At 42.8% G+C, this 24,483-nt stretch overlaps 1 protein-coding gene across 1 annotated transcript; it reads right to left on the reverse strand.

Annotated features, from left to right (window-relative positions):
- LOC112572041 (adhesion G-protein coupled receptor G2-like) lies at positions 1-23,944 on the reverse strand. Its single transcript, XM_025251547.1, has 18 exons — positions 23,778-23,944; positions 23,051-23,211; positions 19,632-19,841; positions 18,669-18,807; positions 18,324-18,416; positions 17,706-17,831; positions 15,140-15,302; positions 14,663-14,803; positions 14,066-14,160; positions 13,612-13,777; positions 12,927-13,166; positions 12,539-12,578; positions 12,157-12,254; positions 11,556-11,680; positions 4,796-5,070; positions 4,059-4,128; positions 3,411-3,579; positions 1-2,572 (listed from the first exon to the last, which is right to left on the reverse strand). The coding sequence occupies exons 1-18, from the start codon at positions 23,909-23,911 to the stop codon at positions 2,186-2,188; spliced, it is 2,832 nt and encodes a 943-aa protein (XP_025107332.1). The 5' UTR covers positions 23,912-23,944; the 3' UTR covers positions 1-2,185.
- Between the last annotated feature and the right edge of the window lie 539 nt (positions 23,945-24,483).

The raw sequence follows: 24,483 nt of genomic DNA on the forward strand, positions 1-24,483 counted from the left end.
TTGGTTGAATATTAAACATAAAAAAATAAAGTTTTGAGAGCTGCACAACACTGCTATCACTGATGACTAATCGGATAATACTCTCAAGTTTAGTCATTAGTAATTGTTGTTCCACTGTACAAACAGTTAATGGGAACTAACGGTCCAGAATCCAAAAATATATCTTCCACACACACACACTCACAAATTATCTTAAACCGTAAGACACTCAAAACACCACTGACGCCTACACTCGGGGACAGACATTATACACTAAATGAAGCTGCCTCTGGGAACGAGCGACCTCAAACTTTAGTGGGCCAAATACTCCAGGATACCAATAAACTCTTAAACAACTCACAAAACAAAACAACAAAAACTCTTCAAATACTTTTTGGCATTAGCCAGACCCACTCACGTCCCTCCACTCCATGGCCCATCTCCCGGCCCGCAGACTGCGCCAATTGATACAACAATATGTATATACACATGTATATATTTAAAAGAAATAAAGGGAAAAGCATACAAAAAATCCAAAATACAAAAGCCTAAGGTGCAGAAAATACAAATACCGCACCTTTCTAGGCAGATGCAGCCTCCACTCCCCCCACACCTAGCGTTCCTCCACTTGCCGTGTCTCCTTAGGAAGTGAAGGGCTGGTGGGCGAAAGTTAATTAAATTGCTCTCCACCTTTCTTTCCCACTTCCTAAAAGGTGAGGCACGGCCACCCTTGCTGTGCTGGCTGTTTAGTCTCATGTTACCCCTCTGTGACAATTCTACTACCGTTTAACATGCTATTAGTACTATTTTGATGTTCTTTATCTGTGTTCACGAGTTTTGTTCTAAGCTGAATTTTGCTGTTCGCCCTTGTGACTCAAGTTGGTTATTACTCCACAGAAGATTGTGTTTATGTGTCAGCACATCACTTTAGGATCTGTAAGTTTAGTGGTCATGCTTAAATATGAGCGCCATGTTGGATCAGCAAAAACCTAGAAGCAGAAGTATGAATAGAAGCAACAGAAATTGCAATTGTATCAGTAGCTACAGAAGTATTGTTCATGGGTTATTTTTACAATCAGTCCTACTGTACTACTTCTAAGCTAGTCCATCAGCTTTACTGTTTATTTTACGACCAGTCGTGTACTGATGCCAATAGGACCACTCTCTTAAAAAAACGAGGGAATGTCCATCTATTACAAGTTAAATCGTTAACTTAAACCGATACATGGAGTATCATAGTTGTAAATGCGTCAGAATCCGAAAATCTAAAATATAATCAGGTGACGTGTAAATAAAACATTTGGCCATCCTCAATCAAGAGTTTGTCCCCTTGCAACCAAGGCAAGATTGTTGTTCTTAGGTTCGGATCTCGCTTGAGGCTTAAATAGCTTCTTCTGCGTGAGGCATCGGTTTATAGGATAGAGGCAGAAACAGTGGAATGATCATACTACTGTGTCATCAAGTCAGCAGGAGCTTAATCCTAGTGATCCACGGCAGTACAGATATAACCAGGAGAAATTAGGCTAACAAAGATATCAAAATCTTTTTCTTTGCCTGCAATCTAGGTGAAATGCAAACTTCATTAAGCACGATTTCATTTAAATGAGTTCCCCGAATAACATATACCGTCAAACTTCTGTAAGGTCGAAATATTCTCCCGAACTCGAATTTCATACATCAATTAGTTAGTTGCAATGCATATTCAACTTTCGTAGCTTGAATCGGCCTAGCCAAAAACTTTTCGAATAATTTTAAGCCGGTCAGCATGTTGAAACCATTTAAAATACGTCGGAAAGTGGAAAATCGTGTACTCCTCCCCCATTGACCCTGCGCTCCTCCCCCATCGACCCTCCCATATTCTCCTTTCTGTGTAGGAAACAAGTGGGTGATAATCGCGACTCCGCAGGGTACCGGAGTGACTTTAAAAGAATGACAAGAAATGAACATTTGGTTAAAATTGAACTTCCACGTGAAAATAATGTTCTTTTTTCTGTCAACTTCCTTAAAATCAAACCTTCCGTAGCTCGATTTTTTTCATCGGCCTCTTGAAGCTTAGACGTATGTATTGCATATTCTCTAGCATGGAACATTGTGAGCTATGAAGGCCGCTAGAAGAAATGTGCGACTCCAGCATGGACGAGCGAAGATAGAGAACCCCTGGCCAGACTGAATGTTTAATGAAGGAAATCAGCCGAGTGAACGATTTTTATAATCTGTCATCTTCAACGTAGCTGTCTCCCCTGCTACCCCCGTGACCTCCGCCGCCGTGGCGACCGTGGCGATCGTGGCGACCGTGGCGCTCTTCCGTGGCGCTGGACTTCGGGTGGGAGTCACTCTTTGATGACGAATCCGTGTAGTTTCCAGATCGAACCGGTTCACGCCGCTTCTTAAGGGTACACGTCGTGATCAGCTGCACCCACGCCAGTCGTGCCTCGGGGTTAAAGAGGCAGCGAAAGACGAAGATGAGGAAGCCTTGCAGTGAGTTGAGGATGCAGAACAAGTAATTGAAAACCACTTTAGCCTCGTTGATGGCCAGTGGTCCGAAGACCCAGGTCACTCCCAGCAGGAACATAACGGTGAAGGCTCCGCGTACCTGCAACAACAAGTGGGTTGGTCTTTATATCTTTTGTATCTAATACAGCAATATATTAACAGAGTTGTTTTATCTTACTTAGTGCCGCAATTACTTCAGCTGTAAAGTAGTTGTCTTCCTTTTGGAGATTTCATCGGTTTGTGGAGTACTGTGCTGTCTGTACAATAGTACATTTTAAAGAGTTAGGCAGGTAGACAAAAGTACCTGTGCATTTGTGCAACTTACAAACGTTTACGCGTTTAAGACTTCATATATTTATTTTTATAAATATATATATATCCAGGGCCGTGCTTAGGGGCAGGCGGACGAGGCATCTGCCTAGGGCCCCGCGCTTCAAGGGGCCCCGCGCTTTTGATGGATATGGTAACTAGGCATATGGAAGTGTAGTCAGCCGTATCACATTAGTGTTGAAAACTTACACGTTATATTATGCCGTATGTTTACGTGTTGCTATGTTATTTGGTTACTAAATCTGAATGTCTTTCGCATGTACGTGTGTCGGTGTGTGTGTTGTGTGTTACTTAATGGCGGATGCAAACCCATCAACTCAACCTCAACTACGACTGCAGACTGTAGGGTTCCCTTCGTTGTAACCTATTGACGAACGTTACAAATAAATTAATCGTAGGCTTATGTTGTAATGTGTATGCAGCGTGCTGTCAATGATAAAAGACGAGATATCCCTGAGGAAAAAAGTGACTTTAGATCCCAACTAAAACCGTGTGATCGTGGCGTGAGGGCCCCGCACATGCCCTTTGCCTCGGGCCCCTCGGGGGCTAAGAACGGGCCTGTATATATCTGTATATATCTATAGTAATTTTATATAAGTGTAAGTTACCTGTCCAGGCGTGATGCCTTCCTTGCCTTCCTTCTGTTGCTGAAACCTCGGCTTAAGGATGACCCTTGTGACCATAAAGAAGATAACAGTGTTGACGAGCAAAACGAGGCAAGCTGGGGCGACTAATGAGGCGTAGTAAGCTACGTGGCTTGACCTCGACAGGAAGCAGCTGCAAGAACGATCACAACGTCAGAGAAAGATCATTGTTTTATAAAAATGTCAAGAAAAAATCTTTGTAAAAATCCTTTATTATAAAAATTAAAAGATTCTTGGGTCTTTTACAAGAAGAACAATCACTGGATATGTTACAGTATTAAGGGGAAGGTCCTGGATTATGTTACAACGCCTAGAAAAGGATCCACGAATTTAGTGAAACATCTAGAACTTCTAGAAAATATCACCTGTTTGTATTACAACCCTTGTATCTAACACGACATGAAGAAACAATTATTCGGTCTCTCTCAACACAGAAAAGCAGCTCGCAGACTTGTATTTAGCATCATATACCATGCCATCATCCTCATGACCATTGATCTTTTGCTATATTTAGCTTGTTCTATCTTACTGAAATTAACTAAAGAAAAGAATATTGGAGATACAGAGCACAGAGAGTTAAACATAAGCCAGGAAGGCATTCCAATGACTTACAAGCCTGCACTGGAGTGATAATGTTCTCTGGAAATTCCCAGTGTGATCGCCACTATTACGACTGGCACCCCTAGTTTCAGGCATAAAGTCTCACAAATATGCAGTCATATTACGGAAACAGGCAGATACACACCTATGTTATAATGATAATAGTAAAGTGGATTTACATAGCGCATCACTCAACTCGAAACTTTACAAAAATTATTCAAAGAAACATAGACACAAAACGTACAAAGAATCCACACTCAGACCAAAATATTTCTACATACATGTACAAAGACATCAATAATCCTAAATACAAGACAGAAAAAGAGAATCATAAGCACAACAGTGGCACAACATCACAGCATGAGAATTATGGAAGAAAGGCAGTCGTGGATTTGAGGCGTTGAGTTCGGCAACTCGTACTCGACGAACACGGCTTTCTTTAAAAAATATAAAAAAAAAAACAGCAACAAACAAAACAAAACATAACAAAATACAGAACAGTCATAAACCCGCAAACTCTGGACTTCGAGTGCAGGTGTTACAAGCAAGTGCTACCGGGTACAAAACAATGTTTGGGACTCACGAAAAAGAGTGGCACAGACGCTGCAGCAACACATGACAGCTGAGGATATTGATGGAGCAAAAGACAAGAGAGTACGAAACACAAAAATATATATAAACACACGCATACATACAGACCCGTGAGACAATTAACACATATCACGCCACTAAAGGGCGCGTCAACCTACCCCAGCCGACCACACAACGCTTGAGCATGTAGCACTGCGCGTATTTGGAGAAGACAGTGACAAGGGCTCGGTACATTTCCACTGCTTCCACCAGCATCCAAGCCAGCGAGGCCAGGAGAAGGTAATGCAGAATAACTGCCACGGCCGTGCAGCTGGCTCTGGTGCTGTTGTCACTTCCGGCGCTCAGACCGTTGGCCAGGAACACGATGTTCAGCAACAGCAGGGCCACACACAGGTTCAGGAGAATTTTGCCCGACTTGTCCTTGTTCAAACTCCTTTCAAAATGATATGATGGCATACATTCTTGGAAATGCTTACAGAAACTGAATGTGGTGGACAGAAGTCTAACACATCAAAAAGTGCAGAGTTCATTTCAGGAATTAACGCCACAAGAACAAGGCGAGGGGAAAAAAAGAGGAAGAAGCAAAGAAGAGGGTGACGAATAAGAATAAAGGAATAAACAAATAAACAAACTGACTAACCAGAGTCGAGAGTCAAACGAGTACTCACGTAGCAAGTCAATCAGTATTATGTCAGGCTGCCTACATATTTGTAAAAGATTTACGGTTAAATATAAAAAAAAAATTAGCGATACTTTTATTTGTTTTTCAGTTTGGCAGCAAATATAACGATAAAGCAGGTTATAGTAACACGTAGCCTAAGCACAGCTCAGCAATGGTATTATTGTCTGTTTTTACGCTGTTTAATTGATGAATCTTTACAGGGCCGCCGAGAGCCATCCCGGGCCCCGGGACAGACGACCTCTCCGGGCCCCTTGTACTTGTAATCGTAAATTATTTTCCCAGTATATAATGTATGTTTACAATTCGAATCTCAATATCTACACTTCATTCAGTGTCACGACCGGTAGTCGGACATTGCGCATTCTTTACGAAGAACGACAAGAGATCACTTCAGATTGAGACGTTCTGTTATTTATTATACACCAAAAGAAAAAATACTAAAAAAAAAAACATAAATTGTAATACAAGAATTTCCAGCAGGTCAAATTAAACCATACAGCACAAGTTCACTGTTATCCGTTCTAAATCAGAAAGTATACATCCTAGGTTGGTTCAACACCGACACTACGGCAGCGCGCAGGCTGCTACAACAGTTCTCATACATATGTCCGTTTCAATCCACATCTAACGATACGTCTCTCCGAGCACTTTTCTAGCCACCAGCAATGTCCGTGTGCTCATAAATGTTCATCAAACACATACACACAGTCCGTGTAAACCGTCTTATTCTCCCTCTAACGTTGACGGTGGAGATAAACAATGGGGGGTACGACCTTCCCCCTCTCTCTCTCTGGAGGTAAACTCAAAAGGCAAAAGTCTTACTTTGAGTTGTCGGCACCAGCGGACAATCAAATCGTCAGTGTCCTCAACACTCCACTGCACGAATTTAAAGACAACAGCGACGGCCCTCCACGCGGTCGGTGTGTCGTCGTCGTTGTCAAGTACGAGAGTGGAGCCCACTTGCTCAACACTCCCCAGCTGTGATGAGATGCTGCCCGCCTATAGTCGTCGGCTCGGGTTGTTCTTCTCTGGAACTTCTCAGCTGGCGATGTCCACCGCTCCCAGTAGCAGATTCGGCGAGGAACCTTCAGCAGCAGTTCTACTGAAGTTGCGATCCCAAAAACACAGCAACAGCAGCGGCTCCGTAGCAAACACGGTACAGCAAGTCCGTCATCAATACACTCCACTCACAATTAACACAATTAACAGCCGCCGCTGTATCAATCAGCTTCTCGATCGCTGGATGGCTCTCTCTCCCCCCTCAACTCGCTGCTCGATACTCCCTCTTGTTACTCGTTTCTCCCTCCCCCCCGACCGACGCTACGGTCCGCCTTAAATCTTCACCCCCAGTCCCCTAGACCAGGTGTCGCATTCTTTCAGCCGCACGTGAGGTCCGAAACTCACGTGGGGTTCACGACCTCTATATCCGTCAACTAATTACGCCGTTGACTGTCCATCGCAGAGGGGCACACACACAGGGATGGCTACGCCACCCCGCTCCCCCCTCCATTTCCTTTCACCAAACTCAGGCGCAATTGCCACAAAAAAAACAAAATAGACTGCAAACAGTAGGACAAGTGCACTAGGATCTACATCACTACTTGAACATAAAGTTGTTTACATGCGAGTGGTTAGTAAATGAGGACAAATGATGTTAAAGGATCAGACTTGTAGCACTTGAGGGTATGTGCATGAGTGCGTGGTGCGCATGGCACTGGCATCGATATAAATCCACACATTTTGTCAAACTCAACTAAATTTGACAGGAAGATTATCAGGCAAACGGACATCACCTGGACAAAATGCAGTACCCATGCTAGTAATGAATGCAAGAAAGTGAATGAAATTGTACCCGTTACATTTTACTCTACCGTGGGTAAGTAGACCTCTTCGTTGCAAAGGCGTAAACTTTGAAAAAGATTGCTTATAAGGCCTGCAAGATCTCGCACACTGTTCTATTTAGTAAAAAAAATAGTAAAATACAGTCAAATCTCTCTACTACACCACCCCGCTACTATGCCACTCTCGGTATTGTGCCACTTTTGCTCGGTCCCGACTATAAATTCAATGTAAAAAAAAATTACCATGCCACTATTGTGTGACTGTTAAAAGACACAAGTTGTGAAATTCCACGCAGTGCTCGATTATTATACTGTATGGTAGTGTGGGACATCGCAGTTAGTGGGGATGGAACCTAGCACGCACACAGGGAGGGTGGAGGCTGGCGATGTGGTGGGTGGTGGTCGCTGGCCGGGTGACAGCGGGAGAGCGGGATGGGGTCGACTAGCGACAGGATGCAGGTGCGCGGATGTGGTTGGGAGGGGTGGAGGATGAAGAGGTGAGGGGGAGAATGAGAGGAGACAGCTAGCGAAGCCGACGATTCTTGAGAGCTTTGGACTGACAAGTAACTTGAGCAAATAAAGCCGTTTTTACGAACCCTCGCTACTATGCCACTTTTGCTCGGTCCCGGTAGGTGGCATAGTAGCGAGATTTGACTGTAGTGTCATACAATAATCACCTTTTAAAAACTGCCTAGGGCTAAGACGTATCTCTCTCGTAATCTCGTTAGTACCTCTTCTAATTGTCTTCTGTCTATCCCAACACTGTGGTATCACATAGCCCTTTTGTACTAAGCTCATTGACGTGCAAGGAAATGTTCTCTATGTAAGTGATTTATACTTCTACATGTAAAGAGGAAGAACCAAAGAAGTAAATGCCTAAACAAGTCTTCATCGAGTGTCGTTAATAACCTCATTTAAAAAAGTGTTTGCTGTGACGAACAGCAGAGCACATCAGTTATCATTTTTATCAACTTACATAACAAACACGCAGCACCTATCGAAAGTCCCTTCCTATATTATTCCTTTAGCAAAACCGCACGCGCGCGCACACACACACACACACACACATTTTGAATTTATCCAACTTTTTACGAAGCATAAACTCGGTCGACTTCAACCGCCATCAGTCACTAGCCGTTAAAATACCTGGTCAGGTTTAGAAGACAAAGCAACTGTTTTAAAGACTAGTTAGCTAGTAAGTGTTAATACTTTTAATATTTAAGGAGATTAGAATGTTTTGTAAAAATGACATAAAAATAGAAATGTTTGGCATATTTTAGCTCAATCGTAATAGTTCATAGAACAAAGTTATACAAGACTAATATTGTCATTTTACCTGCTGACTAAAAACTTGTAACCAACATGTCAAATGGCTACGTAGAGGGGGCTGTCGTACCAGAAATATCACAGAGATGGAATTCCGCACTGAAGTTTTTTATTCAGTTTTGCTCAGCGTCTGGCCTAACTGCTCTCTCTCAAATTCACAAAAGCTGCCATCCCACTGTCAGTCCTACTATTTCTTCTCCCTACCCTCGAACATTCTAGCCCTTCTTCGCAGACATTTTACTGTGAACATCGCTACATTGTGGAACATCATTTCCTCCCTCGCACAAGGCATTCTACCTTTTACATTGCTGCCGTGCTGAACATTCTAGAATATAGATGCAAATCTACAACCCAAAGACATTATACTTCGTACACTACTAGAGTGCTACAAACTTAATGAGCTTTTCTCACAAACTTCATTATTGTCAGTCAATTTGAGACGCTAGTCACTCTCATTGACACTGATGTTCCTGCCTTGTCAAATGCTATTTGCCAATAAACAGAAAATCATAGAAGCATAAATAAAAAACTAGTGTATTTACCATAATAACAAAGTGCCGCGTATCTCGGCTTTTCGAGTGTAGAAGACAGCGTGCGACAGGCAGGAGAGTGAGTGTGAAATTAAGTGACTATCGCTATCTCTAAGGTCCAACTGTCCAAGCTTTCTTTGGTCCAATGACTATATCAGATCGAAAGGGATGGGAAAATTAAGTGTCAGGTCAAACACACGGCGACTTTACCGCTGACTCGTCTATCTCATAAAAATATCAGTCTACACCTCCAATTGCTCCAAACCCCGACCATTTAATTCCCAGTCCATTCCGTGGAGTCTTCCAGAAACTATCACACCCCCACCCCCTTTCCCTTTTGTCGTGTTGTCAGCAACAATGCATTACGGCCCACGATGGCCGGCATGGGTGGAAGTTGCTGTCATCTTAGTCACTGGCCTCTAAACTAAAACATAATTTGCCTCTACCTTGATTGTGGGGTTCAAGACATGGAGAAATTTAATGAAAAGGTGGACAAACTAACACTTATGTCATAACTCATAACACATCTGTAAAGTTTTCTTTTCTTCCATTCTTCATCGTGAAACAAATGTACGTTACACGAAGCTCCTTTAAAAACACATTCAAATATATGTGATAATTCGAAAAGCAAATGTCGCAGCCACCGCAAAACTCAATATACAGCACCATATATGACAGCTTCTTTGAAGACAACTAGCGCACAATCAGAAAGATTCCGAGGTGGCTTTGGGGGACGGATGGCGGGTAGATAGTATCTCCTTTTTACTGGGAGCTTTGTCGGCAAAGAGCAAAAGAACCACCGTGATCAATTTATAAACCTAATATTTGCGGGACAGCAGTTTTTAAAATGTTTTGCAATAATGTGTTCTATTTTGCTGGCTGCGATAGTATTACAGGATAAAATAGTCTCATTGTATCAAGGATCTACTGTGTAGACTAATGTAGTTGTTTGCATGGTGATGGAGATACGGTTGTAACTACGAAAAAAAGCAGCCTTGATGTCTCTCGCTTACAGGCTGCAGCGCCAGGGGCGGGCCCCCACCATGTCGGTTCACAGTGGCCAGTGCACACATCAGTAACTTACCTGCCTGATCTCCACTGTAAAGTCCGATTTGCTTGCAGGGCCCACCCCCTCCTCCACCCCATCCTTCCCCGTAGTGGCACCTGTAGCCAGCAATCTCATGGCACCAACGTTCTTCAGGGCGAATCACACGCGATAAAATCTTTGGTGTCCAGCGGCCGTCACCTCTTGGCTTGTCCAGCGAGAATATGATACCCGCTGACTACACTTCTCACGACAGGCCCCGGTACCCCGAAATTGTATTCTACAGAATTGAAACTCAACTTCTGCATGTGTAATGCTTGAGTGTTCTGTCCTTAGACCTTTCTTTAAAAGAAAAAGAAAAGGAGAAGAAGAAGAAAAAAATCCACTGACCAAGGCCGGGCCCCCTTGACAACCGCGGGCCCGGGTACACCAGACCCCCCTGTCCCCCCCTCTCGTCAGACCTGAATCTTTATAATTAATGTGAAGGAAGCACATAAAAAATTTTATGAGACATCGATCAGATAAGATGATCATGGCAAACTTGAATGTTCCGGTTTGCAATGACACAAGGGAAGGAACTCATACTAGAAAAAAAAAGATGATTTGTCTGTTTATGGTTTTTCTCCCTTTATCAACTTCTCTCTCTCTCTCACACACACACCGTACCCCAACAAAGTGCGTCTGCTTAAACAGTGCAACTGTTGGGACCACAAATGGTAGTAGATACATGCCACACGAATGGGGTAAATACTGACTGGGACAAAACTCGCGCCCCTTCGCAGCGAAAGCGAGAATAAAAGAGATGAAACTAGCGGGTGCTAGTGAAGAAAGAGAGAGGAAATGAGAGCGTTAGACATTATTATTGCGATATAACTGAAGATATAAAACTGACATGAATATTATTTATAAAATTGACATGAATATTATAATATAAATGGCGATGGTGAAGAATATTAGTAGGAATATATAAGCAAGGAAGGAGAAAACATTACGAGTGTTTGATATTCTTTTCACGTAATTTTTTTTTTCTTCATGCCTCTTTAGGGGGACGAAAGGCTAATAAACATCTCAAATCAGTTTGGGCATGATATTTAAGGGATAACACGTGCGTTGGTACCCTTTCTTGCTGTCCTGAGCAAGTGCTCAGTCTGCGTAGTGGTTAATCAAATGTTGTCAAGGACAGGATTGTGAAGAGTTACAATACGTCTGTTAATAAAAAGAACCTGAAGGAATGTAAAGCTATAATTACTAGTTAGTAAAGACACAAACTTGAAGATATGGCAGGCAACAATACAGGTGGTTAATGGCATAAATCTGTACAGCTGTTAGCTACAGTAAGTAATTGTTAAAGACAAAATCTAAAGAGACTGTTGGCTACAATAACTAGTGACAAAACAAAAACCTGAAAATATTGTTGACTAGAGTAACTATTTGTTAAAGGCACAAACCTGACAGGATTGTTGGCTACAGTAATCAGTCGTTAAAGATACAAACCTGAAGAGACTGTAGGTTAAGGTGGTTACCACCAGGCAGAGGAGGGACAGGCCCGAGCCGATGTAAGAGATGTAGGTTAGCGCCATCTCGTGGGCGCTGTTGAGAGTAAAGTCAGGAGATGTATCCTGCAAAGCACATGACCACGAAATATTATTGATACTCAAAACAACCTTTGACCTAAGTAGCTGGCAGAATCCAGACTAATAACCTTCCCCTGGCACTCAAAACTGTGACGTCACTAATGTTTACATATTTGCTAATCGACATATGGCGCTCTAGCTCTCCTATTGCCATGGACAACCAAATATACATTCCTGATTTCAGGGTATTGACCTCTTTCATGGCCACGACCTTGCAGAGAACATCTAGCGTGTTATTCGCTCAAATGTGGGAAGCTAGTTTCATCACGAACTAATGTCCCAGGGGATATTATACACGATCTTGCAGAGAACATCTAGCGTATTATTCGTTCAGATATGGGAAACAGCTTTCATCAGGAACTAATATCCCAAGGGATATTATATATGTTGTGAAGAAGATAATTCATGCACTCCATAGAATCTCTGCAGAACTTTATGGTTCAAGGGAAGTAAGTGCCTACCAAGAGAACAGCAAAACTAGTGAGGTGAGTTGACTGACACACGGTGTAGTTGCCGCTCTTTGAAACCGTTACTACACCCTCTGTTGACCAAGCGTGATCTGCAGTAAACATGGCGTACAGGGTTATCGGCAGTTCAGAAAACACACAAAACCCCTACAAGGCACAATATACACATGTATCAAGATAAACTGCTCATAAAAAATACTGATAGTCAGACTTTCTTTAGATGCATATTATGGATATTTAACAACTTATTGTAAAGTGATAGTGCCTTTACTAATAGTTGTCTATCTAATCGCCTAGTTAGTCGTTTAATTGAAACAGTTTCACTGAAGTTAATAGAAGATCACAAATGAAGTGAGAGAGTAAATGCAATTCTTACTATCCGGGTCCCAGAACACACAGGTGTAGTTTGACGATGCCTTGAAAACAGAAACAAGTATTCTTATTCGATAAACACTAACCAAACCCACATAATGTTTTCTACAAACTGATTTTACATTTTCCGCCTCTTATGTAGCTTTTATAATGCTAGAAGAAACAAAAGAAACACGTATTTTTAATAGCAGTAGTACTGGAATTGTAAATGAATGACAAAAACAAGAGTGAAAAATGGGAGTCGTAAAAAATGAGAAAGAAGACAGAACAAAATGAAAGTAAAAGATGTTGACTGGAGCAATTTCAAAAGAGTAGAAGATAAAAAAGAAGGAGTAGAAAGATGAAGAGAAGAAGGAAAGCAGAAGAGGTCACGATGATCCCTGCTCACTCACTTGCGGATTCCGTATTTTGTACACGACGGGGGAGGTTAGATTAACGATTTCCCTCCCCTTGATGGTGGCCGTTATCACCGGCTTGGTCTGGATGACGTCATCGCTGTACACATGGTTGCTGGGGATAAAGAACTGAGATTTACGGTGACCAGCGAGTTGCACCCTTGTGACGGTCAGTGAAGACGCTTGGCCTCTGGCCAGCTCCAGAGCTTGTCGAGGGAGTGTGATCGTTACATCCAGCTGTGGAGTGCAAAGGTCAAAAGTGGATTTCAACCCAGTGGTCGAGTGATTTATGGGCTAAGTTGGCAGGTTCTCCCTTTTATCGAAGATACATAGGAGGAAAAAAAAACAGTAGCGCAAACGGCGAATAGATCAAAGATGTGTTGAAAAAAGTAACATAAAGAACATCAGGTGAGGAGAGAAAGAGGGGAGAAGTCAAAAAAGAATTTTATGGAAAGTCCATTACGAAGGTAAAAAGAGTGAGCCTATAAAGTAGATAAAGAAATCTAAAACAGCTTTTTGGAAGAGTAAACGATGACGGTAAGCAGAACAAAAATCCTCAAGGACCCATACACAGCATGCAATGTTTATTTTACTGTTGTTTACCTAATTTGTACACAATATGAGCTGAATGTTTGCAATTACTCTGCACGAGTTGCTAGAGAGGAAGCCGAGAAAGAGCAACCTGCTTAACACTGCCGCCTGTCGCGATGGACGGGATGTACATGACGTCTGACGCTGCGTCGCTCACGTCAACAGCTACCACTTCAAAATTAGGTGACGTCATAGTGACGTTGTTGCCGTTCCGGACGATGACATCAGCACTGAAATCGTTGAGCAGCTTCAGCAGCCTGTTCAAGGAATCAAGCATGTTATACGTGTGTTTGAACGTCTGGACTACAGTTAATACACGGCAATCCGTAACGCACTGATGTCATGAATCTGCCAAAGATAGTTGTCTACTTTGACGTCGGTATGTATTTTATTTTATCTACTTTAGTGTGAAGTTACAACTAAAATATTTTGCATAAAGTTATCGCTAAACGTCATATATCTGGAGTGCAACACTTCAGACATTAGGGACTTAGTGGCTGATGTAGTTATTGCTGCAACAAATATCTAAAGAACAGGGCACTGACCGATCACTTGTGGCGTTGATCTTGTTGCTGGCGTTAGTGATGGAAATGTTGACGTCAGCGAGGTTACTGATGACGTTCATCATGTCTTCTGCAACCTGCAAGAGTATGTTAACAATGATGTTGTGTGAGACAAGGTCAGCGAATTTTAGAGTATTTTCAATCGAAATAGATAACAATGAATGCCTTTGAATACTTGACTAGCTTTGACAAAGTTGTGTGAAAATGTCACTTGTAATGATTGTTTTGGGGTGAGCGTAAGGACATTGAAACTCTGGATAACATATGGGAACTTAACCCAAAATTGCTTTACAATACAATACCAATACAATAAAACTATCAAGTACTTCCGAGGTTTGATGCTTCGCCTTTTGGCCCTGATTAATTGATTCAATTGTATCACTCAATGTATGGCTGATAAATTAATTATTTATTTTTCTGGTCATGTTCTTGAGGACATTTCTCTCCCTCTCAACTGTTCATAATACATTGCAGAAGAAGCTGGTATGTCTAGTCTGTACAGTTAGTTAACGATTCCAAAGTTTCCGAAAATCTCTGTTGAGACTGAGCCAGCGGTTGAAAGGTGTGGGTGTGACGTACGCTTTGCTTTATCAGCGTGAAGCTGTACAGCTTCTCTAGCGCTGACGTAATGCTGTCCACGTCCGTAGTTCCCAGCGAGGATGGAGTTGAGGTCAAGTTTTTCAGCAGAGAGAGTCTGCGACCAGCCTCCATGAGGTCAAGCTGCAGACAAGTGATTGGTTACATTTCCGAAATTTCTGATGCAGAAAGTAAACACAGAAATTAAATAACTAAGCCCTCTCCCTCGTCAAGAAGTCTCCTGTGTTTATGTTTTCACGAGATGCGATGACAAGTCACTCATCTAGACTCTAAGTCACCACTCCTACGACAGAATGCCGTCTACGAAAAACTGGAAAGCTAACCTCCGTTAATTGTTCTACTGGCAGTTTGTCAAACGTCACCGGTCAATTTGAGTTAAGTATTTTATCTAAAATATGAAAAAAAGAAATTACTATAGGAAATATTTGAGAATGCAAATGATCATCAAGAAAGTCTTACAACTAAGACTTGGCATAGGTCACCAGTGTACTCCTCACTACAAGTGCAGCTGAACTGAGTGTCCGTTAAGTTGGTGCAGGTGCCATTATTTTTGCACGGTATTGGTAAGCAGGGGTCTCTTCTCTGGCACTGAGAACCAAAATATCCGTATTGACAATCGCAGCTGAAAAGAAAATAATTGGAAATGTCTCATTGTCTTTACAAATTCTTTCATTAACAAATACAGTGTCTGCTTTGTATGAAAAGGAGTTTGTTTTTTGGGAACAAGTGTGCACCCAAGCTAATTTCTCAAAATCGCCACCATATTAAAATTCTTAGTTTATCCCTGAAAACATCTCTTCATTCGCCTTCGTTTCAAGCCAGATCGAAAATCCTGATGAAAAGCCTGATAATTATTCTTTAGAGAATTCTATTTCATGAGCTGGAGAAACTTATCTTAACCGTCACTCAGACTTATAGAGGGCAAAGAAGACGTGTAAAACTGTCTGAGACACACTAAATATTATAGTGAACACTCGGGATACTAGAAAAGATCTCCGCTGTTGCGTGTTCCACGGGTGGTCTTGTGACTTTGCCTATACTATTCACCCCAATCCTATTTTTCTACCCAGTCCTGCCACCCATGGCCATGGCCCGACACGAGAGGGAAAACTGCCGAAATTCCTCTGTTACAGAAAGGTAAGTAGGGGGTAAACTGTGGAGCGTGTGCCGTTTGACAGCGTACCTGTAACACCAGCCTGTAATCTTTCACTGCTGTAAGTGCGAGGAGTTGGCTGCGGCGTAGATGTTGACAATAAAACACACCACTTTCAGTCCACCCACACCTGGGCCAACAGCATCCAGCCAAAAAGGTGGGGTGGGGTGGTCTTATAAAGTAAATGAAAGAGCGCATAAGTAAGCTGTGGTAATATTGCCTGACTGAAAGTGTTTGGCTTGCCTGTGAAGCCGAGGGAGGTAATGAGAATGGCTGGTGTACGTCTGATAAGCTTAATAAACCACATATTTGATGAAGGGTAGTTGGTCTTTGATGCCTGGGATTTTTGCTCTGCGAGAAGCAAAGAAGGAAACTCTTTAGGAGGAGAAGAAGATAACATTAAGGAGATTCTGACTGTGATAATGACGTAGTGTCCTGTTTCCCGTCTTTCATGTAAAGCGCATTAAGCTCGCTGATGATTATGATGATGATGACAGATATATATATATAACGAATAAGAAGAAGAAATAGATAATTAACTAATAAATGAGGAGTTAGGTCAGCTAAAGAATAGATAATCGGACAGACAGACAAAACAAAGAACAGATAGCAGAGAGACTGTGAACTCAAGAGTTGTTGGCAAGTCGTCTTAAAGTCGCAGTCAGGTGAAAGAAAGACGTTCAGACGAGCCTTCTTTTTTTCTTTTTGTCCCAACCTCATTATTGTCTCAACATTGTCTCTTAACCACCCACAACCTGTGAACTCTTACTCGGTACTTTACTCAAGAGCCAGGCAGTCTCCAGTCCACTGATTATCCAGCGCCAAGACCGCTCTTTGTTCACAAAGTACTTATCTTGCGGTCTTTACCCCAAAACTTCTTATCAACGTTGTGTGCCTCACTTTCGCAAGATACAGATGCTCTTCCTTCTCTCTGAAGTCCATTGCACTCAGCGTGTTTGGGGACGAATAAGACATTTGCGTTTCTGAGCGAGAAAAATGTCTTCTTTCAGGACGATTCTCAACTGGTTCTTCATGGCACCTCGTGCTTTCTTAATTCTTCTACAGAATGTCTTACCCATTAGTTTGCTATTTTGTTCCAAACACATCAGAAACATTTTATTGATGAGATTTGCCTCTAACTTAAATAGTTTATTAGGCTTAATGCCACAAACTGGGAATTCTATTTCCTCTTATTGTCAACTACGTCAGCGCCTATTCATTGTTGGTTATTACTTCCTCAATTATTTTCATTCCGTAAATATTTGACTCTTTTTAAGATCATTCTTACTTCGGACAACTAAGGACTAATCCTATACAAGTTTGGCAAAGATTCTACAAGACGGTTATATAAAACGTTGCCAGACTCGGTCAGACGTTTGTCTCGATTTGTCCGGTAAAGAAGGGCCACTAAGCTAGTCATCCATCACTTCAATGTATATTTATATTTATATGCAGTCTCGTTATATATAATATTACACCCATGTTTCATTTGAAGAACTAGCTACTTCCAGTTTATTTACTTTATTAACCAGTAAAACTAATAAAATGCTGTATTCATCAAAAACATCTTACTTTTAGATATTTAGGTTTCACTTGTTAAGGGTGACCACTACCCCTATGCTAGTTTACATCATTTGCATTACACTGACGTGACATAAACTTGTGTAAACGTCGAGCAGTGCTTCCTGTCTATCTCATCAGCCCCTCGTCTGGGCGTCCTCTTGAAGAGCTCTTAGTATGTGATGGAGTGAGTGAATCAGTCACAGCATGAGGGAATGAGCATGAGAAAGAAGGAATGAGGGAGACGTGCGTGCGTTCGTGTGTGTGTTTATGAGAGAAAGGAAGAGTTTATGTTGGGCTGCCTCGACTTACCTGAAGTTGCCGTCAGTAGTGTTGTAGCACGTGCCACCATTCTTACACAGAGGAACGCCTGGGAGAGCATCGCAAGGATTGTACCGTGAGCAGTCTGCCTCATAAAAGCCGGGACTGCACGTACATCTGACAAAAGAAAGCCACAAAACGAAGCTGCACAGTGCATGAACCGCTTCCTGCCCACAACGATTTGTTTGAGAAACGACATTTTGAGCGGAATCTTCAGAATATATCCGTTAGGCCCAATTCGCGTTTTACTTGCTTTTTTTTTTTTCTTTATAGCGTCCTTCGCAGATTTGCACAGAGCGATGTAAGAATTTTACATGCGATGAATTCTAGAATGTAAAGGGCTTGGTGATGCTGTTTCGTTACATTATTCAGACTCCTCGCCAGTCTGAAAGCGTGGAAAGTGATGTCAACGGCCAAGTATGTGTCAATGCGTGTGAGCGTGCTTAGTGGATGTTCGGGTGCTGATTAGTAATTGCGTGCATGAACGCGCGCGTGTGTGTAGATGAGTGACTGAGGCAGAGAAAAAAAGAAAACTTTTAACAAATTAAATAAGATTGAACCAAGCTGGCACGAGCACAATGCCTTATAAAAACAAACAAAAGAACATACCTGACTTTGTTTGGCGGTTCATTTTCGCATATCGCGTCGTTCTTGCAGGCATTCAGGTAGCAGTAGTTGACATTCTCACAACGTACACCCATCCTGCCGACATACCAGCAAACTACTGCAGGACAGGACAGCAAATCAGCAACTGGAGAGCAGGTGTGTCGCATCCTCGATAAATAAACAATTTCTTGATCAAAGAGCTACGGCCTGTGTGCTAACTATGCAAAAATAAAAAATCAGTGATTCCAAGCGCGGGGACTTTGAAGAGGTCCTTTACTGTGTGCCTTTCCTGAGTCACTTGAATGTGTGTAGCAGATGATCCTCCAGCGTCGTTAACAAAAAACTTACCATAATGATGCACAGAAGCATACAAAGTCCACATCTTCTCCTTGCGTCGTGGTGTTAGGCCGTCCAACGCAATTTCCGTGACCTCCGCAAGGGTCATTTAAACAAGGATCATACCGCTCGCAGTAGAAACCGTAGTAATCTGCAAAATTACATTTTGGTTTATGACTAGCAAAATATAAACACCGCCTTAATCTGCCAAATTGAATTTTGTTTAAGACTGGCAAAACAGCAGATTCTGCATAATCTACACAATGCCTTAGGGTGATAACTGGCATGATGTGCCCTGGAATAATCTGTATTTTTTCTAGGTTCATGACTGAAAAGAATACAAGCTTCGCCAAAATATGCCCACTTCCATTTTCTTTACAATTTGCAAAATAAAAACATTGCACCAGATTTATTTAGAAATCCCTTGAACTAGAATATAATACTCTTTATTTTTTGCACTAAATATTTTAGGGTTGCTGCCCGGTGTACATGTGAGGCCTTGAGTCAAACAATTTAAGGCTAAACTTTCAAAACTCGTCGTTGACTAGCGTGTGTCTGAGTTTTTCAAAACGAACTTTAAGTCGTTGGTCTTAAACTTAATACAGTTGTACTTGAGACCGTCGATATAAAACTTATCTCCAAGACCTCACACCCAACCCAGCCGGAATGTTTCAAAGTCAAAGTAAACAGTTGTCAGGAAGTCTGTTTAATTTAGTCAGGATGCGATGACACTTTACCGGCGATGATGTTACATCCTTATTATAGACAAATAACTCTTTGGTTACATGCTAACAACGCTCTTGAGAAATATATTAAAGTACAGCGTACAAACTCTCAAATGCTATCTTAACCTGATGGCAGATTGATTAAGATAATATGTTTTAAATAAATAAACAGAAAAAAGTGGGCGGGGTTAAGTTATCTAAGGTGATTCTTAAAACAATAGTGTCAGAGAAAGAAACGAAAAGTTCTTACTTAAAGGACAGCTGCATAACGGCTCCGTTATATTCTCGTTGCAGCTGCCTTTATTGCAGGGGTTTCCATAGCAACGACCGTAGTGCTGGCATTCGGCACCGTAGTAACCCGGTGAACAAGTGCAATTGTACTGACCGTTGTTATTGTGACATGTGGCGTTGTTCTGGCACGGATTCGAAAGGCACGGGTTGAATGTGTCGCAGAAGGCACCTGAGATGACACAAGAAAACCAGAGACTAAAGACAACAAGACTTAAAGACCACATAGCCCAACTGTCGCGTGCCAGCGATTGTTCCGCTGTCCGTGTTGTGCTTCCCGTATTGTGCTGGCCCGTCGCTGGTGTGTTCGTACGGTTGGGGGAGAATCAAGGGACCGTCTACCTGGTCCTTGTGTAACCCTATCCGTCTCGCGAGCCCAAGAGCCCTGACTCGCGGCGTCGTCGTCGCGCGTCAGCTGCTCGCAGGGTCTTCATAGGTATCTTTTTTTTTCCGGGACGGAACAGCAAACCCCTCCTCTCTTTGACTTTTGTCCCCCCCCCCTCTTTCTTTGTCTTTTTCTTGACTTTCACGCGCGCTGGTCCTTGGCGCATTTGTTTGTCTTTTCTGGAGAGTCTTCATCCAGCAACGGACGGCGCCGGACGTTGGGGACGGTGCGGGACCGTGGCCCTAGCGGCCGGCGCTGGTCTCTCATCACAAGCCATTTTGGGTGAGTGGAGGCGTTTTCTTTGAGTTCCACACTATTCTAGTCTATAGGGCCCGGGTTGGCGGTGGAAGTGCGCGTGAGAGGGTTTTACATGTCCAAGTTATGTTCACGTTTTTTAAGTGTAAGACTGGGTGCCTCACCATGTTAGGTTAGAATTTGTGATGGCCGGGTCGAGTCGCTTGTGGCACACACCCGTTTTTCCATGTATGAATTTGTGAATTAAGGGCCACTAGTCTAACGGTAAAATATATGTATTTGTATGAGAGCATTTTTCTTCTTTTTTTTTTTTTTTTTTTTTTTTGGTGAGTGGTTTTGTGACTAGTCTGATGATCATACATGTATGTAGCTGTATGAGGACATTTTTTTTTTTGGAGAGCGAGCGGTTTCGTGACCAGGCTGGTCATAGGTGTGTATTTGTACAAGGATGTTATTAGAAACTGAGCAATGTTTGGAGTGCCGCATGTTGATTGGATAAATTGGTTTGGTTTTTTTTTCTACAGGCTTCCGTTTGGTTCCATTTGTTTTCTTCTACGTCTTCTCCGTATTCTACGTATGCCACATGTTCTACGTAATCGTTATCTCTCTGGACGTCTTGTTCTCCTCATCCGTATCGTCGTCCTCTTTTGTGTGACTGTCCGCCATTGTGTCGACCCTGCGCCCTCATCGCCTCGTCAGCGCGTGAGCGCGACCCTGCTGCGCCAGTGTGCGGCCTAGCAATCGGGGGAGCACCTAGGGTGGGGAGGGCCGGCGAGCAGGGACTCACGTGACCAAGGTCTACCCGGAGTGAGGTGTGGGGGGGGGCAGCTGGTCCAGAAGGAGAGGGGGCACCGCTGTAGCGGCCCGCTGTCGCCAGCGAACACCTTGAGCGGACATTTGACTTGCCACCCAGCAGTGCGTGCGGGTGGTTTGTTTTCCCTTGTTGTTTTGTTTTTGTTTTGTTTTTTCTTCTTCGCCTACTGTACCATGCCTGTGCACGGGGCAACTATTTTATGTTACTCCCTTGTTTTTAGTTTTTATTTTTAATCTATTCCCTATTTGTTTGTGTGTGTGAGTGTTAGAGCGTCATGACATTTTTATATTATTATTAGAGGTATTTTACGAAGGTAGTAAATTAGTTTGTTCTGTTACGTCAAATTTTGTCTTTGTGTTTTCTGTGTGGTCTGCGCTCATGTGCGGTTCGACTGGAACGTCGCGAACCGTCTCCGGCCGCGCGCTCGTTACCAGCTGGTTTTGAGCGGTTGCGAGCGTGCATCCGGGGACGTCGGGGCGGTCACGTGACATCAACCTACATACATACCCACATCCTTGACTGGTATTAACTGACGAGTCGTTAATGATGTTCGTTAGCTGTGGGGGTTTGAAGGGACAACTGGATAGACGGCTGACAAGGACAGTCTTGAGGGGTGGTGAGCAGGTCCTGTATGGAAAGACCTCTCCACACTTGCCAGCCAGTTCTTCCTCTCTCCACCCCGGTGTAAACTCATTTCGAAAGTAGGCAGAAGGAACGACTTTGTGATACGGGTCACGTGCTCCAACCAGAAAAGTTTGCCTTCTCAGGCACTTGGTCTGCAATGGCCTGTATTCTCCTCTCCGTAGCAGCAAGCAGAAGTCCACCTCTCGCAACGCCCAGCAGGTGGGAGTGGGAATTTGTACATTCTGTACTTGGTAGCAAACCTGATGGTGTTTGTGCGCCAAATCCTGTTCAGTCTGGTTGTGCTGCTGTCGCTGATGCAATCCACCTGATGGGATGTCTGCCTTGTAGCTGCCATCTTTGGACAAGATGGCTCCCAGGAACTTCAAGCTGCTCGCCACCTTAAGCTGTGCTCCAGCCTAGTAAATCTCTGCCGTTGTTAACATGACTTTGCTCTTGTCAGTGCTGGTCTCCAAGCCATATTATGCGTTTGCACTGTCAGTCTGTAAGATCTTCTGTCAGCACGTCGCGTGTCAGACACGTGTCTGTGTCTGCCTTTCTCTCTGTGAATAGAAAGGCCGCTGACAGCAGACGACGTTTGACGTCAGTTTCAAGGCTATTTTTATCGCTGTGGAAGGTCGAGACTGTGGCAACGCTTGACGTCATGCCGTGTTACGTCACGTGTCGTCTGCTTGAGTGCTGAGTGTGCAGCACGGACCTGTACTTTGATTTCATTTCATTGTAATGTCGGTCAGTCGTTTGTACACGTAAATGGATTCGAAAAAAAATGGACAGGTGCAATTGTTTGCAGCAACATAGAACTTGGGCAGCGTTGGTTTGGCATTGGTTTGTGATTTGAGGAAAGAACGCCCCAGTAATTGGGTCTTGTACAGACTCATCATGCTAAAGTTCCTAACATATTCCTACAACTAATATTTTTCGCAATATTTTAAGAATATTACGATACTGTTTGATTAGTTTGTTTTCCTACTCGTGAAGCGTTTCAGTCTGCTCGCGATAGTGAGTAGATGTGTATTCGTTTGCATTTGAGTGGTTATGCGGTTGTGTGCGTGTGTGACTGTGGGCAGTTAATTGTGTGTGACACCGTGCATGCGTGTGTGTGTGTGTGTGGTGTTTTGGAAGTCACAAATTAAGAAGAAAAAATTACGGAAAGAGATATCTCAGGTGAGGGGAAAGCAATGGAAGAAAAAAGAATGGTACAGCCGACAGCAAGAACTTAACGTGCAAACTCATAAAAAGCAGGGTACCCCAGCTTATTTACAAGAGAAACCCAAAGTTAACTTACCCGTATAGAAAGGACATGCAGTTGCAGGTGAATGAACTGTTTCCGAGGCTAAGACACTGGCCGTGGCGACAGGGGGAGTCGAGCTCGCAGATGTTAACCTCGCTGCACGTCGAGCCGTAACGACCGGTATAGCACGAGCAGTTTGCTTCAGTCTCAGACACCTGGCCACAGAGAAACCTCCAGGTAAGAAGAAGGTTGTGGTGTATGGAACAGATGTGGCATAAGATGTTTGCTGACAGGCTTATTGTTGGGTGAATGGTGACTAATAGAGAGTGTGACGTAAAGGTTTGTTGATTGGTCAAGTGAGTGGCGTTACAAGGTTTGTTGACGAATGTGTGCAGGAAAATATTTATTGGGTGATTACTCTAACGTGTAGTGTAAATGCTTGCTGACTCTTAAGCACATGGGTGACACGATCGTTGAGGATATCGAGTGTAAATGTTTGTTGACTGGTGCAGATTGCAATGTTTTGTTGATTGGTATAATGTTAGCTTACATGTTGTTGACTGATCAATTGTCTGGCGTTGATATTTGGCACACACTTTTTCAAGGTGAACATTAAATGCATTTTCATACAAGAACATGCAGACAACAATGCCCTCCCAATAGACAAAGGTGTGTATGTGAGACAGAGATGGCATACTTGCGTGTTTGCATGAAAGAGAAAAAGAAAAAACAGAAGGAAGAAAGTAACCAAATCACGAAGATGCTGGCGAAAGATACCAACCTTAATACAATCTCCTCCAGTTCCGCAGGGGGACGGAGAGCACGGGTCAGGAAGAGAGCAGTTTGTTCCAGTGAAGTGGTCAGGACAAGAACAGGAGTACGTGCCGTTGTCAAAGGTGTGACAGCTCCCTCCATTCTGGCACGGGCTGTCAGCTGAGCAAATGTTCCGATGCTGGCAGAAATCACCGAAGAAATTCTCGGGACAAATACACGTATAGCGCTGGTGATCTTGAAAAATACACTTTCCTTTATTTCGGCAAGGAATATGTCTACACGGATCTTCCTGGAAGAATTCAGGATAAGAAACGGAAACCATAAGAACATTAAAAACACAAGTCAGACAACGAAGCTGATTGTTCATTAATCTGTAGGTCTCATCTAGATCACTCACATGCTTTATAGACGTACACAGTGGGACTGTAAAATGTGTACTGAAGTATGATACACACGAAAGGCAAATTATAAGTAAATAGTTCATATGTAGACTACATACATTAAACAGGTTTTGTGAACTGATGTCGGACGTAGAGATGCCTAGGGTTTCCAAGGTTTTAAAAAAAATAATCAAAAGATAAGAAGACACATGTTATTAAAGACAGAAAGAAGAGTTGAAAACTGAAGGAACGCGTAAATATTGATGTAGAGAGAATTGAGAGACAAATTTAAAATTGATATCTAGGAATAAAAAGGAAAAGATTGAGTAATAG

Source organism: Pomacea canaliculata, linkage group LG9 (genome assembly GCF_003073045.1).
Source record: "Pomacea canaliculata isolate SZHN2017 linkage group LG9, ASM307304v1, whole genome shotgun sequence".
Lineage (NCBI taxonomy): Eukaryota > Metazoa > Mollusca > Gastropoda > Architaenioglossa > Ampullariidae > Pomacea > Pomacea canaliculata.

Bases quoted from the DNA above. Each gene is read 5' to 3' on its own strand.
- LOC112572041 (XM_025251547.1), bottom strand. From the start codon at position 23,911: ATGGAGGGAGCTGTCACACCTTTGACAACGGCACGTACTCCTGTTCTT. The intron at 19,842-23,050 runs GTAAGTTAACTT...GTGTCATCTCAG, and splicing joins TGCATGTCCTTTCTATACGG to GTGCCTTCTGCGACACATTC. The intron at 12,255-12,538 runs GTAAGAATTGCA...TGTTTACTGCAG, and splicing joins TGTGTTCTGGGACCCGGATA to ATCACGCTTGGTCAACAGAG.